Below are 19,461 nucleotides of genomic sequence, written 5' to 3'. Positions count from 1 at the left end.
CACAGACTTTAAAGTCTTATATCATATGTATATTGTATAAAATCATTTGCCTTACATCAACTCTATATTGTATAAAATCACCATACGATTAAATAAATAAACACTACAGTCGGTCATGATATGCAAATATATAAGTGGAACGAGCACGTAAGTTCAATTGTGGGTGGAGTAAGTAGGTTGCTTTCATTTATTAAAAATACCGGGTGATCAAAAAGTCAGTATAAACTTGAAAACTTAATAAACCACGGAATAATGTAGATAGAGAGGAAAAAATTGACACATGCTTGGAATTACATGGGGTTTTATTAGAACCAAAAAAAGTATTGCTAGACGTGTGAAAGATGTCTTGCGCGCGTCGTTTGGTGATGATCGTGTGCTCAGCCGCCACTTTCGTCATGCTTGGCCTCCCAGGTCCCCAGACCTCAGTCCGTGCGATTATTGGCTTTGGGGTTACCTGAAGTCGCAAGTGTATCGTGATCGACCGACATCTCTAGGGATGCTGAAAGACAACATCCGACGCCAATGCCTCACCATAACTCCGGACATGTTTTACAGTGCTGTTCACAACATTATTCCTCGCCTACAGCTATTGTTGAGGAATGATGGTGGACATATAGAGCATTTCCTGTAAAGATCATCATCTTTGCTTTGTCTTACTTTGTTATGCTAATTATTGCTATTCTGATCATATGAAGCGCCATCTGTCGGACATTTTTTGAACGTTTGTATTTTTTTTTTTTTTTTGTTCTAATAAAACACCATGTCATTCCAAGCATGTGTGTCAATTTGTACCTCTCTATCTACATTATTCCGTGATTTATTCAGTTTTCAAATTTGTACTGACTTTTTGATCACCCGGTATATTGAGACCTCCAATAAAAGAGATTGCTGACAAAACACGTATACGGTCTATAGTGTAATAACTCTTTAGATACGTGACATCCATTTCAGGTCGGAGTAACAGAACATTGAGAGTAAAACAAAGAATGACAAAGCAAATGGCCTTAGACATCCTTGCCTGATGTGACACTGAAATAGAAGTGCTGAAAAATGTGAAACGCCAGACACTTAAAGAAACGTGTTTTACTATGGCTCGTCAAAACAGTAGAGTCGTGTAAGCCGTCACTTTTCACTGATAAATGGAACAGGAAGGAATATATACTGCAGTCTCTAACGAACGTTACAGTTCTTAGGTGAGAATAGTCGCAGACCTACAGCTCGAAACACGCGCTGGACGAAGCGAACGAGCGACCAGATCTCGTTACTGCGTACTATTCCGAGCGTGCAACTGGACAATTTTCGCGCATGCGCAGAAGAGTCAGCGTGCTTATTGGCCAGTTGTACACGTGAGGTAAACTGCATAGTAACGAGATGGCAGTAGCTGATTCGCTCGTAGGCGGTATCGTGTATTTCGAGCTGTACGGCTTTGGCGAGATGGGCTAAGCGGTGGGAGGGAGGGAGGGGGATAGAGAGAGAGAGAGAGAGAGAGAGAGAGAGAGAGAGAGAGGGCGGCGCGCAGCTGGGCAGCTGGCTGGTTACCTTGATGCTGTCGTAGCAGGCGGTGACGCGTCCATTCTGCACCTCGACGTTGGCCGGAGGGTGCGCGAACTTGCACTCGGTGTCGGGGCGCGTGCACTTGTTGCGCTGGAACTCGCGGCACACCTCGAGCTGCAGCCAGCGCGAGTCCTTGCCGTTGAGCAGGTTGTTCATGTTGACCATGGCCATGTTGTTGCTGGCGGGGATCTGAGGGGGGAGGGGAGGGCTCGCTAGCCCGCCGGCGAGCCGTGTGGGATCTGCTTGCACTAGGGCTGCCACCTTCGCGGCAATGGCTCGCTCTTTTTGTGAAATCTACACGACACGCACGGATCCGGGTTACAAAAATTTCACTCGCTTCGTTACAAAATTTATACACTTAGTCTCTTCTCTGTCGATTATATCAATCACAAAAAATGTCTATACTTTCGATATATATAATATATATATATTTTATATATTTCTTAATATATTTACTTGGAACGTGATTCTTTTTATAATATATATATATATATATTTGTTAATATATATATATGGCAAACGAAGACTAGTAACGAGAAAAAATGTTAAGAGTAATAATTATATATTATTATCACTGGACCATAAATTATCACCGTTTTCTTGAGGACTACCAACTGTCACACAGGGTATCCCCGAAATGTTCCAGCACGATCGTCTTCGACAGTTCTTTTAACAAATTCGAACGACACTACTTCAATCGCCTCCTTCCTGGAAGGAGTTAGATACTAGAATAGATTCCTCTATGTGTCCGTATATATATAAAGTTCAATTTTACACGCCGTTGCTTTGTTTTATATCGATTTCTTTGTACAAATGCGATTTTTTTATTTTCTTTCAGCTGGGTGCGCAGGAAAAGATGCTTCTTTCAGTCCCGAAAGCTTCAGATGCAGTTCTACGTAGCGACTTGAGGTTTCCGTTTTCTCTTATTTCTTTCCTTTCCTAAGCTGAGCTTTGAAGTGTGTTACTGGGAAGTTATTTCTTGAGTAGGTACTGTTGATGCTTTTTTGTAGTTGTTTCAGCCACACAGAAAAAGAGTTGAGGTAAGCAGAAAGCAGCCCACAAGCTAGTTGTCTAAAAGCAACGCACGCACGCACCTTCTTGAAGTAGGGGGTAGGGCAGAACAGGGGGGTAAAAATCTGAAGCTAGCGCATGTTTGGCTGAGAATGTCTGGGCCGGGTGGATGTAGCAAAGCAAGCTGGCTGGCTGACGGTGTAGCACTCTTCAAGGGTTAGAGGTCTGCAAAAAAACGGAAGAAAAAACACCTATGTTTTAACTGGCATATTAGACCAACCGAGCTCTACATTATAAAAGAAAAACAGCCACAAGCAGACACACACACAACATACTCCGCCCTCCGAGCTGTCGCTTCCATACTCCAGCTAAGATGTAAATGCAAGGAACAGAAACACACACATACGCACATACACAGAGCAATTAAAAGGTTTAGTAATCTATTTTATCCTATAAGGTTACTAAACTAGTAAGGCAGCTAACTGTTTAAAATACCCAAGACAGCCACAACTTATGGAAATCAGTCAAGGACAGCATACTGCACATAGGCAAAAAGCTCTAGGAAAAGTTACTAAGTACATGACACTGTGCAATGTGGAGAGAGAGAGAGAGAGAGAGAGAGAGATAGAGAGAGAGAGAGAGGAAAAGATCATAACGGACATTTCTGAAATGGTAAATAGGGAGAAGGTTAATATACGTTTCGTCCACATCTGGCTCGTACTTGGTGCGCGACTGGCGTTTGATCTTGGCGTGAACGCGGTGGCAAGTAAAGTCAGTGCCCGTCGAAGCGTAATCAGTCACTGCCAACACATTTAACAACGATGTGTTGCTGAAATAAAAGCGACAAGCTCGAAAGTGCGACGGTCATCCCGCGGACGCCTCCTGGTTACGAATCTGGCAGTACAACACACGGACGTTCGCCGAGAAGGATGAAGCTCGCCACCGTGTCGAGGGGCGAGAGCCGGAGCGATTTACCTGAAGGCGCAGGCGGAGTCCCGGTGGTTAGGCGCCGCCGCGGGGCGATGCACTAGGCGCGGCCGTGAGCGCGAGAGGCGGCGGCGAGGCGCCGGCTGGAGTCATGGTATCTGGGTTGCGCAGAGGACGCGGGGACGGGCGGCGCACTCTTTGCGGTCTGGAGGCTCGGCTTGGACTGCTCCCCCACCCCGCGGCCGCTCGCCGCTCGCGCGCGGCGCCTTGACGCCAGAGACGCCTGGCGGAAAGACGCGGCGCTGCGCCAAACCCGCCACCCGTGGCTGTTGCAGGCGCCGTACGCTACACTGCTTCACACTATTTCGCGGAAACTGGTTTCTGCGCCTCTATCCCTTTGTCGGCATCGAAACATTTCTGCCCTGAAATGAGAGGGGTGCCGAATCATTTCTGACCCTCGCGCAAGAAACTCGTCAGAAATGCGTGTTCGAATCCCATTCGTTTGTATGTAAACGCAATTTTCCGAAATGCAACCGGTGCATAATTCTGCATAAACATACACTGACAATCTTTTGGCTTGTGAAGACGGGTACTTTCGGTACAACTACCATTTGTCCCCTTCCATGTTTCATTCGCTAATGGTGCTTGGGAATAACGACATTTATGGTACTCTTCCAATTTCCTCCGAGTCTCCACCTTTCTTGTTCCAGTCCAAACTCTGTTCTTCAACAGGTCTTGATCGAGTCAATTCACCTTGATCTAGGTCTCCCTCTTGCCCTCAAATTTGGCCTCCGTCATTCGGTATAGCATTCTTTCATTTTCCATTACCTCTACATGTCCAGACCATTTTAACCTGTTACTCTGAATTCTCTCATTCAGCTTTTCTACACCAGTTACCTTCTCAACATCATTATTTCTCACTCCGTCTCTCCTCGCTTTCCCTAACGTGCTTCTCAGGAATTTCATTTCGCTAGCTTGGATTCTATTCTCATCTCTCCTTGTCATTGTCCAGGTTTCGATGCATATGTCAATGTAGGTGTAAAGAACGTGTTGTATCGCATTTCCTTGTGTTTCATTGACATATTCCTTCCCCAGAATAAGCCCCTCGTACACCAGTAAACCGCATTGCTCTTTTGCATCATTTTGTTAATTTCTACCACCATCCTTGCATTTTGCATTATCTCACTTCCTAAATATTTCAATTTGTCCATAGTTTCAGTGTTCCACTCTGTAATACTCATCCGTCGCTACGCTTCACTTACTCCGCTAGTTACCAAAGTATATTATTATAAATAATAATAGTGGCACCACACTTTTTGTGTAAGCTCTATAACATTCCTAAACTAAACAGTTCTTCCAACTTGGGTCTGTTGATAAATCGCCGTATGAGCTGTAATTTCCCTGATTCACTCGTCGTGATCTCTTTGCAAGGCGTAAGTGTATTAAGTAAGATCGTGGTCGGATAAAATAGTAGAAAAATTTATTTGACAACAAACTAAAACATATACCTACATCATATATGAACAAAATAAAAATACAATTACAGTTAATAAAACGTCCAGTCAGCCGCAGCGTCGATAATTGCTTGAGGCGTCTTCGAGACATGCTCGAAGCCAAGTTTTCCACATATTCTCGAGGAAGAGACCTATTTCGTTAGCAGTTGTTTCAAACTGAAGATCTTTGTTTCTTGCAACTTCTTTTTGTTATAAAACCGTACATTTTCAATAATATTAGCGTCAGGCGACTGTGAGGGCCAACTAGGTACCTCCACAGCTCTCTCCTTTTTCCAGTGGCAGCAATGCCTGCTGCGGTGCCTCGGATCATTGTCCTCTTGCAGTATCTAGTGTTCATTTTTGTCGATGAATCAAGTTTGGTAGTCGGCATCAAACGTCTTCGATGAATTTGTAACATCTTCTGTGCATTTAAATTGTCGGTAAACACAGGCAAATCTCAGTCAAGAATTCAAAGCGAACTATTGCTTTGTGGATGTTGCATGAATGACAAAGGTTCCGTCTTGTGGGCTGTGAAAGAACTAACGTGGTACCTTTTACCATCCGTGTACAATGCCGACCACTGTAAGTGGGAAGAAATAATATGTTACCGACTGTTACTGCAACGTAAGCACTCGAAATTTAAGCAGTAAACCTATCCGTGATACACAACGCCTCTCCTGCAGCGTCTGCTACTGAACTTTGTTGAATATACCCGCAACTCTTTCTCGCCGACTAAACGATCCCCTGACGAAACTGTGCTGTTTAGGCTACCTAATAAGCAGTCCAGATTTACAAGCAATATTTTTAAAAAAATCTTACAATATTTTGCGAACCACCTAATTTAAGGATGAATTTCATTTCCTTAACATGCTTCCAAAGAACTTCACCGTTATACTTGTTTTTCCTACAGTTAGTTTCATGTGGTCATTCCACTTAATGTAGCTTTGGACTATTAGTCCTAGGCATTTTACAGTTGTTACTGTCTCCAGTAGTTTATCGGCAACAGCATATTCGAATCTACCCACAATAGCAATGGAAACGTTGGAGACTTTTGCAAGCTGAACAATACGCTAAGCGTAATTTTAATGAATAATGGTATCTTGTTTTACTAATGAAAATTTGTGATTGACACCATACTCAGGATGGTATATGGAGACGATGCAGTGAAATTTATTTCCGTGTACCTGATGACATTGACGGGCAACAGTAATAGCGCATTGCTGCAGGACCTCTCGTGCCCTTCATCGATTTGAGATGGTGCTGTGGTTGGCAAACTATTACCGCATTCTGGACGAGTTCGCCACGGATTCCCATTCGGGCATTCACTCTCAAAATTTCCGCTATTTTACTAAATACCTTCAGATCAATAAATGGTAGATTTTCCCCTTTCCCAGCAGAGCTAGTGCTTCAACTCTGAGGACACTGTCGTCGCTTATTTCTTGGTATTAATTTCAATCTTTGCTACACTACGATTTTATTCTGTTCGTGGAACTGAACGAAGTCTCACTTCTTCGGGTAACTCACGACAAATTCTATTTTGTGCTTCTCACTTATACCAGGCGAACTGTGGTCATGTGAGGAACAGAAATAGCACGGAAAAGAAAAGGAAATTTTTGTGATCAGTGTCGGACTACCGTAAATTTACTGGTTGATTAGAAACATATAAATATGGAATTTATGTGCACGAGTGCACCACGACCACTGTGGTGATGGCGTTCAAGCAAGCTGTATGGTGTTATGGTTAATCAAACCCAAAGTGCATGCAAGTACCAAAACGAATATTCCTTAAACTTTTAGGGAAAAAAGGTTATGAGATAATTTTCTAAAGTAACATGAATTATCATTAGTGGCATTACTGGTAAAAATAACTTCAGCTACTCTAATTTCACCAAGAAAATTATGTTTTAAAATCACCGAAGACGTCGGAAGAAATATTACGAAGTTTACGTCAGTTTATGCCATCAAAAAACCACATCCTTCCCATTCTTTTTATACATCTCTTATACCTTTGCTTTAGCTCCCTTCCAGGAGAGCATAAGGAGCTATTGACTGCGTGAGAGGCTTAGAATAACGAAGTACTAGTAACTGCTGGTCAGTTTAATCTACTACGGAATAAAATGTTTATGTTCATAAATGCAATATTTATGAACATGATATTTATCAGCAAAAAGTTTCAATAGGTAGCCAATGGCACCTGCAGCTATGATTAAATAATATTTATTTTGGAGATGGCTAACGTTTACGTAAGATATTTTATTGTAAGGAGTTATGTGTTCCACTGACAAGGAGAGCATTATGTACCACCATCATGAGTCCGATCTCCTCTTCTGCATTAGCATACCTCTGAGGGAGTCAAGAATTCCTTTAGTCTTGCCATCGATGGAGTTGGTGACACGTTTGTGGAAGGATGTAACCCAATCCTCCGTTTCTCTTGGAAGGCTGGTGCCTGGAATTTCAAAAGCAATTCTTTCCGTCATGTTTGACCCGTCTACTTTAACCTCTTCCTCTGTAACTTGTCGACTACATGTGTGACGTTCTTGCTCTGCCTTAAAGAACCTTTGTGGAATCACTCAGCTACTGTCTGAAACTTTCTAAGCTCTTCTGTGAATCCTCTTTGATTACGCTTCACTTTTACTAGGAAATCGGCGAATAAACAATAACCTAGTCTGGCTGCTGGCAGCAAATACATTCGTATGGTTGTTTCATCGGACTTGACCGGCTCCTCACAACTCGTCGTCGTGAAGGATTTATAGCAAACTGTGTGTTAGAAAATATAGGACATTTACTGTTGTTCTTGTGTGTTGCACTGATTTTGTATGTACTAAGAGCTAGGTGCAAAACTTCGCGCCAAACACTGAAAAATCTTACTACACTTCATTACTGAATTTTACCGATATTACCTCATGATCCGATAGCTCTATAATTACCCGTTTCCGTTCCGTATTTTCATGCTCTTTCTCTCTCTCTCCCTACCTCTCCCTCCTTCCCTCTCTCTCTCTCTCTCTCTCTCTCTCTGTAGGAGGACTCTCTACCTGCAACTCCTTTTCCGTTGAATCTAAATGTGCACTATATACTCCCTTTAGGCACGCAGGACACTAAAGTTGGTTTTTAATGATGTCGCTCAACGGAAGATAATAATTCCGCCTAATGTTGTAACACAAAATGAATACGTAGTTAAGTCTAAAATAATATGACGCTTCATTTATCTTGAACTATACTAGAACTCGACTGAAATAAATGTCAAATAAAATGTGGGGTATCCGTTCTTGAATAAGTTTGAATATGTGCTGTGTCTCACTCTTAATGTCAATATAATAACGTCACTCTGAAAATGACGAAGCCCGTGTTAGAAAAAAAGTGCTGTAGAAGAGACATCAGACAAGAAGACACAATCTCACTTAAGTTATTCACCTTGGCTCTGGAGGATATGTTCAAGTGTCTACCCTGGGGACAGAAAGCAACATAGATCAACTTCGCTTTCCGGATGATATCATCTTTTGTACACAAAAAAAACTGTCAAGAATGAAGTTGAAAACTCAAAAATGCTTCCCAAGTTACACGCCTCAGAATCAGCCATCAAAAGACCAGAGTCATGTGCCGCGTGAACATCACAGTCTCCATCGAAAACCATGCTCTGGAAGAGTAAATGAATACACTTATCAGGGACATAAAATCCAACTTGAAAAGATAACCAGACAACAGAGATCACCCGACGAAGTGGCCTTACCTGAATGGCATACGAAAAACTTGATTAAATACTTCGTAAACCAGCTATCCCTATAAATTATATATCCCTATAAGTATTGTGATACATTCATCCTGCCAGCAACAGCATAAAGGCTGGAAACAATAAACAACGCAAATAGACTCCGGGTATGCCAAAGGACAATAAGAGACCAATGTTTGTAATTCGTCTGGGAGACTGGATCAAGAACGAAGAGATAAGGAGAAGAATATAACGTTGCCAAGCCGATAGCGAGGCTAAGTGGCGGTAGGCAGGACATGCGTCAGGGGTAACTTCAAATGGACCAAAGCACTGATACAGTGGCGTCAGATGGAATCAAAGAGAAGTGTCGGACGTCCTCTGGAGAAATGGAGAGACAAGTCTAACGACATAAAAGCTGGACCCAGACCGTCCAGCAACTGGAAAAAGCCTATGTCCAGGACTCTAGATCTACAGACTGAAGAAGAAGAAGAATGTCATTGTATCAGATGCTGCTGATGATTTAAACTATCCTTATTACAACGATGATGCGGGTCGTAGAAATCTCTAGTTTGTCCTCGTATTTGACGAGGGAATAATACGGAGGACATCGTATGAAAGAATGTCATCGCAGATGACTTGGTCGCCCATGTTGTCATTGGACGCTATTTGCTAATTCTCATAAAATTCGGTAAGGATAAAATTGACATTATGCTTCCAGCCTGAGCGCGTCACAGGCTTGGGACGCAGATCCTTGTCACTTTGGTTCCAAGATTAGGATAAAGTTGCCGAAGTGGCGTTCACGACGAAACTACGGCGCTGAAAACACGTTAAGACCCAAATTACGGTGGATATTAATATTCAGCGGTGGTCGGCGCTTCGCAGCCGCCCGGCCGCCAAGAAGACACGGTTGTCAGTGCGCCCGGTACCGGTCCTGTGCTTGTACGAGTAAAAATATCTTCCACGCGGCGGCGCTTCTAACAGGCAGGGCGGAGTAATTAGAATTAATGGCACCGAGTAATCAGGCTTTGCTGAGGAAAACGCTATCACGGCCCCCGTACGTAAATCAAGAATTATGCGTGCCGTGATTACAACGTACTACCAAGGAGGGGTGAGCATCCAGACTCGGCCCGACGCTCCCAAGTGCTGCGCACAAACCGCTGGGGAGCGCAGAGACGCTAACGGCCTCTTTTCGGAAGACAGAATAACGATTCAGCTTCTGAATTAAACACATAGCGCACAGTCGAAGGTCGAGTGGTACTGTGTATCTAGAAGTGCTGCTTCTCATGTACATTTTCTGTAATGTGTTGTTGATGATGAAGTAGTAAGGAACTAGAATTGTTGTTTCACATGTACATTTTCCGAAATATATGTAACAAATAGTTACGCCTAGACGCAAACAATCATTTGACAAGATTCAAATCTTGTCCATTCTCCTAGCGCATTTCATTTAGTGATTGCTGTATTACAGGACGGATATGCCTATACTTACATCTATACCTACAGGTACCTGTTTGCTCCGCAAAAGTACCATTGCTTCTTCCCTTTCCTGTTCGAGTAGAGATTGGTTCGCAGGAAGAACGATTGCTGCGTGAGTTTGAATCTCCATCGTTTTACCTTAATGGTGTTTTCGCGATAATACACAACGCCTCTTTCGTAACGTCTGCCACTAGAGTTGAACGAGCATCTCCGAAACATTTCCGCGTTTACAAAACAAATCTATGACGAAACGCAATGCTCTTCTTTGGATCTTATGTCAATCGCATCTGGTAAGTGACCGTGACCGACGAGCAAGACTTAAGGTCGAAATAAGGTTTTGTAAGCTGCCTCCTTCGAGAGTGGAGTACATGTGAAACCTATATGAGAATGCAGTCGCGGAAAAAGTGCGTGGTTCGTGGTGTTACGAGTGACAAAACAGACAACTTCGGATGCTGAGCCCTCACTAGTTTTATCATGCTAGTACCTTACAGGACGTTTATGGAAGTAGTCCAGAATGGAACAGAGAACAAAATCTACTATTATACACTGACGAACCAGAACATTATGACCACCTACTTAGTACCTTGTTTGTTCTTCTTTGGAACGAAATACATCGCCGATTCAGTTATCAGGGACCAGACAGTTTGTTGGTAGATTTGCGAATGTATGTGTCATTAGATGTTTACGCACAGGTCACATAATTCGCGTAAACAATGGGCCGCTGGTCTGCGTACGCGGTGATGGCGCCCGATAACGACGCAGATGGGTTCTATCGGGCGAATTTGGTCGCCGACACATCGATGTGTGTAAACTATAATGCTCCTCAAACCACTGTAGTACGGTTCTGGCTCCGAGACAAGGACAGTTATACTGCTGAAAGATGACGTCGCCCTTGGGGAAGACATCAACCACGAAGGGATGCAGGTGGTTCGCAGCTGTCATCGTGTTTTCGATTACATCACAGGTCCCATACAAGCGCAGGAGAATATCTCCCGTGGCATAATACTGCTCCCACCTGCCTGCGTCCATGGCGCTCAGCACGTTTCGAGACGCTGTTCACCTCGGTGACACCGTTTGTGAATACGACCATCGACCTCATGTAGCAAAAACGTGGTTCCCCCAAAGAGCCGACACGTTTCCATTGATCGACGGTCGAATCCTGATGGCCCCGTACCACCTGTAATCGAAACTGACGATGTCGTTGGGTCAACATGTGAACATGCAGGAGTGGTCTGCTACGGAGCTCCATGTTCAACGATGAACGATGAACGGTGTGCTCCGAAACACTGTGCGTGCACCAGCATTCTGCTCTTTCGGCAGAGATGCTTCGGATCACCATCTTTCCTGCTTTACAGAGCAGGCAAACCTCTGAACCCCACGTTCTGTGAAGAAACGTGGACGTCCAACCATTTAGCACCTAGTGGTAGTTTCACTGTCCTTCTACCTCTTTCCGTAGATACTCACTACAGTAGCACGTGAACATTCGACCAACTTCGTCGTTTCCGAGATACTCGCTTAGGCTCTGCGTAATAATAATCTGTCCTTTCGCAAAGTCGCTTGTTTCAATGGATTTCCCCATTTGCAGCCCATATCCTCTCGCTAGGGTGAACCCTGTCCGTCTCTGCTACGCTCACTTACTTTTCTTACTGCGTCACGTACCTGCAACGCCACCAAGTGGCATCCAACGTCACCGTATGCAGTGGTCATAACGTTTTGGCTTATCAGTGTTTCTTGTAGTGTAAAAATGGTTGGAGACATACAGGAAGCAAAAAGAAAAGTGACGCTATGGTTTCAGAAAGTTACTGAAGCCGTCAGTTCAAACGGCAGCGCAGTTAGAGACCTCTGGAAGCAAACAACCAAACTGCCTCATTTCTTGCAGAAGAAGTAAAAATCCCTTGTTACAGTTTTTAAAGAAGTGGGCGGGTCCGCATACTGCCAATGTTGTTTCGATTTCGCTGCAGAAGTTTCGCTGAGAAGCTCTTACACATCCTTCATACAACCCCCATCTTTCCTTTGCGACATCCATATTTTTGGAGTCCTGAAGAAAGATAATCGTGGTCGTCGATTTGCTTAGGACGAAGATGTGCACACCTTTGTGCAGGCACGGTCCTCTTCTGTCAGAGTAGGATAAATATGTAAGTTGTGATCAAAAAGTTTTCGTTCGAACGCCGTACATTCTAGAACCGATATGCCAATCAAAGTCGCGCTGGTGTTGAGGCAGTCATCCCACCTACGCATCAGGTTGAAGATACCCGTTTCACAAAACATCCTTCCCGGTCCTTGAAGAAGTCCGTAACTGCCTACTGCACATCTTCATCCGACAGGAATCGTCGACGCTTCATTTTTTTTATTTTTTATTTTTTTTTATTTATTTATTTATTTATTTATTTATTTTTTGATAGACCGAAGGCGTGATAATCGCATGGGGAGAGATCAGGTCTATAGGATGGATGCTTGAGTGTCCCCCACTTGAGGTAACTTCTGCGTTATTATGAAGCAGCAGCACCCTCCGTCGGAGTTTTCATGCCACAACGATGGTTTCGATAGACATGTTGCTTCATTCTCATTCTTCGTTATCCGGTGGATGTCTACCGGTGTTTGTCCTCCGGCAGCCAAGAAAACGATAACAGCCTGTTGGTCCTGTTTCGACGCATTTGGTAATAACGTAACCACAGATCACGTTTCCGCATTGGCCGGCACTCACGTCGGAAAGTTACAAACTCCACACCAACCCCTTGCCTAAATGTCGGTGCTTATATACATGCATCACAGTTGCGCTATGTTGCACAAACGCTCCAGCAACGCCCTCAAGCGGAAACTTTTTGGATGTCCCAAATATTAGCAGTTACGGCGATTTCTTTTGAAATAATAAACAGCTTACTTTTTTTGCAGCTGTGTCGTTTCCATGCGACTGCCCTTTGTAAAAGGTGTCCCTCGTCACGTGGACATCGATAACATTTTACAAGTGGTTCACGATACCTATGCAGTGTTTCAGTGATATCACTCTGAGGAGGCAAGAAATTTTTTCCGTGTTGGTAACATTCGTAACTTTTTAGCTAGTGGGATACGAACATAATTGTGTTTGTTTAAATGAAATGTGCATGATAAAACGTTGCAATGAAACGGTGAAAATGTAATAAATTTGAAGTCAACGAAACGAGGACAGCACAGAACCCACCCTGTTATATGACGTTGCCGTGACAAAATAGGCGGAGCTGCGCTGCACCAGCATTCTTGGGCTTCATAAATAGCACATTGGTCGTGTCTTTCTCCGAATGTTTGACTGCAAATCATCACCAGTAACACGTCACTTAATATCTGACACTCTCCGCGCACTATTAGTTACCGGAAACATTGGATATCTTGAGCCGCATATGAAATAACAGGAGTATTCACTGTACCTGCGAGAGCGAATACGAGTATAGAATTCGATCGCTGGGGAAAAGGGAGTAAGTTATTTCTTTGTCAGAGTTACGTTATCCTCCATTAGTGTGCTTGAGTTCTGTACATTTTGGGATTTAAGAGGTTAGTTACAAAAATATTGACTATTACTTGTACACGCGAAAAAGCGATAAAAGACAATGCCTATTGGGAGAATAAAATGGCCCGTCTGCAAATATCTCACTGTGCCGTGCTAACGGAGAAAATTTTTGATTTTGATATAGCCAACCTGCACTTACCTAACAGACACCTGATTTATTCTCCTTTCCTAGCCTCGTACCATATGCTCAGCTTTTTGTGTTTGTTATTTTGCTTGCATAATTAGTCATGGACTATGGACAACTTCCCTAACGACAACAAAAAAATGGTTCAAATGGCTTTGAGCAATATGGGACTCAACTTCTGAGGTCATTAGTCCCCTAGAACTTAGAACTAGTTCAACCTAACTAACCTAAGGACATCACACACATCCATGCCCGAGGCAGGATTCGAACCTGCGACCGTAGCTAACGACAACAAAATAACCAAGAACGTCTCTGAAAGCAATGAAGGAAACACTCCGACAAAGCCTACGACTACTGCTCATCATTCCCTCCTGAGTATTGTCTTCTCTTCATTACCACACGAGCGACATAACAGTACTTTCAAAATATTTAATAATGCAGTTCGTTATAAGTAAGGAACTGAATTCTTTTTTTGTTGTTGTTGTTGTTGTAAGCATATTCATCCCCACAATGTACAAAATGTGTTTTTGAACACATGATTTGATACTGCCTCTTTTGCCCCTGAGCTCGATCATGCCACAACAGTCTCTATTGTGTTTTATTTTTGTTATAAAGATGCTCGTATAAAAACTAAAAGGTGTGCAATTATTCCCAATACGTACTACTAAAAATGGAGGTCTGAGAAACAGAGTGTTGATATATGAATTTCTGCATTTCATTTTCTGAAATACCTTTCCGCTAAAATGTATTCACGTTGTCTTACATGCTTTTTTTTTTTTTTTTCTCTCGTGAGCACTACTGAGTTGGAGCACATGAGAACAAATTTCTTGCGCGTTTATCCTGTTAATGTCTGCACACACATCATTCTGATATTTACACGCACATTACAGGTTAGTATGCCTGAATATGCACACGAAAATGTACTATCAGTAGTCACTGCTCGTACTTAGCATTCGCTCTCCGAGTCGTACTGTTTAAGCTGCGGCCGTGCGACCGACTGAGTTTAATTGAGTACAGCACCAGTTCATCCGTTTCGCAGCTATCGACTCCGGGGCCCTTCGTTCCTACAGAACGCGCTCGCGCGGAAGCGTGAAATGTGCGCGGTCGCGGTCAACGAGCTTAAAGGAGAGATCCGGCGGGGACGGAGTAGGGCTGCTCCGGGCAGGCCTGAGTGCGCCAGACAATGGCCGCGCGCGTTCGCAATTTATCTCGCCGTACGCGGGAAAACTGCGCCTGACGAGCACAATCATATGGCGTAAATCCTCTGATGACGCTCTCCGCCGTGTTGTGAATAATATCCTGGCCCTCCCCAGGTGTTCCATACAGTATTGAAAAACACGTCGGAATTGATTTATTTTCCTTCTGGCGTAGTCACGGCTGTGTCGTGAAAATGCATAACACACTAATGGAAATATAGCTCTACATAGATGACGTCGAGAGGTTGAACATAAAAACATATGATGGAGTATCAGAATTAGCAACACGCAGTAGTTTCAGAAGGCTATTTCTATACCTCCAGACTGCGAAGCTCTAATAATGATACCGGCTCCTTGAAATCGACTACTAGCGTTTTGCAACAGTTTTTTCTTTTTAATTCTTTTTTTTTTTTGTTTTGTTTTCGGTATTTATCCATACATCACTTCACAACTAGTTTTGCTGTTGCTTTGCTGTTAACATTTGAAAATTGTATAGCATTATGTAGAACATTCAGGATCTTAAATTTATCAAAGTATAAATTTTTGCATATAAAGCTCAAAGTAAGAATCCCGCCTGTACCACGTCCCGCCCCAGTTACACCACAAGCCAACATTTAGAGAGACAAAAAAAAAGTTCGTAGACTTTCACTTGTGTAACGCTACAGGCAGGTAGTTGGGATACACAAATTCCTTCCCGGTGGAGGATGGGGAGGGGTAGGTGGGTGGTGATACGAAGAGCATCCGGCCACACTCTAACGATGCCAAACCTATGAACAACCAGGCCAACCCCTGAAGGTACGGGATAAAAGAAGAAGAATGTTTAAAATAAGGAGTGGTTAGATGAAGAAGGTGACAAACTGATATACTGATAAACTCACGTTTCCTAATGTCTAGGTCCTTTGCATCTCAGTCTATATTAAACGCAGACTATAAGCCTTTAGTTCTCCGTCTTAGATGTATGTTATAAGACGAGATGCAGTAGTCATCAACCGGAAGGTTGTTCTGAAGAAACTATTGCTTCTTTAGAAACCATCTTACTCGCAGTGATATCGATCAACTTTCATGCTATTTCCTCTTTTACCATCGCACACAACCACCAAAGTACATGAAATTAAACTATTATACTACATATAAATGCACCGATACACAACAACCCACATGTGTGCGTCCACGGCCCCTGTCCCCCCCCCCTCTCCTTCCGTGACGCCATCACCCCTCTCTCTCTCTCTCTTTCTCACCCCCACCCCCATACACACACACACACACACACACACACACACACACACACACACACACACACACACAAGATTTTCTCTGCCTCGTGATGACTGGGTGTTGTGTGATGTCCTTAGGTTAGTAAGGTTTAAGTAGTTCTAAGTTCTAGGGGACTGATTACCATAGATGTTAAGTCCCATAGTGCTCAGAGCCACACACACACACACACACACACACACACACACACACACACACACACACACACACACACAAGTTCTTGAAACCCTCTCTTTTATCGCATCATCGCAGTATATAACGCGGATGGCACCATGTCACTGCTATGTAGGTATTTCCTGCAGAAGCTATGGCTGTCAGCGAGTATGAAGTTCTTGAATCATCTGGGATATCAATGCTTTTCGTGCCAGAAGGTAGTGAACACTACCGCTTTTATTTCGGCATAATTCCTTATTTTGTATCTGGAATACCGTATGTCATTATCACATCTATTTGTTTGGATAAAACACCTTTAAAATGTTATGTAGCTAGTACTGCTATAGTGCTCTTTCTCCATATCAAGCGATTATTTAGCTACCATTTCGGCTGCTTCATCTCCTGGAATGCCGTAAAGAGCTTTCACCTAGTGTATTATAATTTCCTGAAGCCTACTTGTCAATTTTAATATCACACTAATGGTTTCGACACAGAATGAATTATTCATTTTTCTACTGTTGGGATATCTTAGTAATTTAAATGTTGATCTGCAGCCGGAAGGACTCAGGGTTTCTACCCGAGGTATTAGATATCATACTTCTAATCCAGGAAGCACAACCTTATAGAATTATCGCACAAGTACCTTAAGAATCACTAAGTATCCAGCTGAGAGTCCTTCGAATGACACTTTTTACAAACAGACCAAATCGTATCTCATTGCGATTCGTTAGTGCTTTGGGTTTAGTCGAATGAAGTCATGTTCAGGCATGTTAGCTTTCTTCACTGCATCATCTATATCAATTAATGCTATCCTATGAGTAATTGGATGTACGTAAGTATCTCAGAATGAATATTTTCAATAAAAATATCTTTAGCAAATTTTTGCTATGAATTCTAACAGACGTTATGTCCAAAATTCAGAGATACGATCTGCTATGATCTGCTACTTAACCTTTCGGCCACGAAGTAAAATGTACAAATTTCAATCGTGTAGAAAATCGGATGTCAATAGGTATTATATTTTGCAAAGGATTGCTAATGCAAGACTTCATGTTCAACGCTAACAGTGTAATTAACCGCAGATTGTAAACCCTCAAAAAATTTACGGTTGCATTAGGATATAAAACAGGCCATTCTGTACTTAATTTGGTTTGTAACATATCCATTGGAGATCTAATAAAAGTAATTAACAAATGCAGAACCTATAAATAATGCTTCCTTTGAATAAGTTTTGCAGCAGTACGATTTACGATGGTTTAGTAGCAATCTAACATTTATCCCTCTCTGGTATTCTAAGGTTAATAAAAATGTGCAGTTTTACGCGTTGTTATATTTTTTCTTAGGGACAACAGTATCATCAAGAAACTAGTACTTTTTTAAAAAAAGATGAGGGGCAGAACAACCATGAAGGTGAAATACTTATTATCAAGAGCCTTCATACAATCATGCTAAGAAGTGCTTATTATCGTTATGTTATACCGAAAACAACGTAAATATGTGCAGCTCGGTCTGACAACGGGATTCATCAGTTAGGTCACAACGGTAACAGTCTCAAGGCACAGTTCCATTATGTATTGTGCTACTTATGATGATAAAGTTATAAATCAATGGATAACAAGAAAGAAACCACAGTCCCCTATTTTTGGTTCTACTTGTGACTCAGGATGTACGAAGGGACCAGATTTGTTACAGATATCACCTCTATTAAAATCGCCTTCGTAGGCTACCACTGATTAGATTGAATAAACACACATTTTCCCGAAAACTTGTCTGACAACAGCGTTCGAATACACCCATTCAAAATTTGGTGCTACAGCCTTACAGCGTTTTTCTTTGACTTGAGGTAAGGAAAACAGTTTCTCCGTATGACAAAATCAAAACGATTCAGCGAACAACTGTAACTGAAAATAGCGGAACCAGTTCTTCATGCGTTTTGTTTCCCCTGTATGTTTAATAAAAGATAGTGGCCTACTGCAGAAGCGAGCATCGTTACAAATTTCATCCTCCGGTTCGTTAACGAAGCATGCACGCTCGCGTGACGCACGCTGAGGCAGGCAAAATGTCGGACGTACTGCGAGTCATGCGCCATTTGTCAAGAGGAATGGCTCCGTGTTGCGTCCGCTGGAGCGGTGTCAGGCGCTCAGTACAGTATATGTAGGAGGCTAGGCTGCCCGCTAATGACTCGTGCCTGGCTTGGTATCATATTCTCCCAAGCCCCAGCCTGAATGCCATGATACAGTCCTTCCCGAGAAGCAAATGAGAACTTATCTGGAGAGACGATCAAGATCTGCTTTAATTGTTGTAAGGGAAATAAACAGTTTAAAAAACAGCAGAGTTAGATCTATCTTCGCCTCAGGAACGCAATAAAACAACATTTAAACATTAAAACATAGTTAAAAGTTTACGCTGTTCGCAGACAGATGGTGCATACGATATTCCTTTTGGATTAAGGCGATGCGGTCGTTGTAGCAATGGCTCTGAGCACTATGGGACTCAACTGCTGATGTCATTAGTCCCCTAGAACTTAGAACTAGTTAAACCTAACCAACCTAAGGACATCACACACATCCATGCCCGAGGCAGGATTCGAACCTGCGACCGTAGCGGTCTCGCGGTTCCAGGCGGCAGCGCCTAGAACCGCACGGCCACTCCGGCCGGCCGTTGTAGCAATACCCACTGACATATACAAACGGAAAATTCATGACAGGCAAGTGCGGAGCAAGCAAATCAGCGTAATACTAAGGGAAATAAAAGCGTATTTGTTCATCCTTATCGTAAATGTAGGCGCTCCCGGTCCAGAAACAAAACAAGGAAATTTGCTGGTAAACCAGGTCTTTGTTAGCTCTCTTCCCTCGAAATATACGATCTTCCAGAAGCGTTCGCCGGAACATGGTCAGCTGAACTTTATTTTCGTCATAATGTTGATATTCGTTGATGCTTATTGAAATTTAAACCTGAAATTCAACTTCACTTTAATAGGTCTAGATGTATTACCTAAAACGACATAC

At 42.8% G+C, this 19,461-nt stretch overlaps 1 protein-coding gene across 11 annotated transcripts in view; it reads right to left on the bottom strand.

The window, feature by feature from the left end:
• Nucleotides 1–19,461, bottom strand: part of LOC126236759 (protein muscleblind-like) — a 611,863-nt gene that overhangs the window by 376,979 nt on the left and 215,423 nt on the right. For 8 of the 11 annotated variants that reach the window (XM_049946304.1, XM_049946302.1, XM_049946300.1 and 5 more), the window contains exon 2: nucleotides 1,540–2,790. The exons of 1 other annotated variant lie outside the window; for it this stretch is intronic. In XM_049946304.1, the coding sequence (XP_049802261.1) occupies nucleotides 1,540–1,725 (186 nt within the window). In that variant the 5' untranslated portion in view covers nucleotides 1,726–2,790. Of the gene's footprint in view, nucleotides 1–1,539; nucleotides 2,791–3,540; nucleotides 3,706–19,461 lie in introns of those variants that run through there. 2 more of the 11 variants (XM_049946301.1, XM_049946308.1) reach the window with 2 other exon arrangements.

This window comes from Schistocerca nitens, chromosome 2 (assembly GCF_023898315.1).
Source record: "Schistocerca nitens isolate TAMUIC-IGC-003100 chromosome 2, iqSchNite1.1, whole genome shotgun sequence".
NCBI lineage: Eukaryota > Metazoa > Arthropoda > Insecta > Orthoptera > Acrididae > Schistocerca > Schistocerca nitens.
The sequence above is the reverse complement of the archived record's forward strand: the minus strand, read 5'-3'. Positions and strand labels throughout refer to the sequence as shown.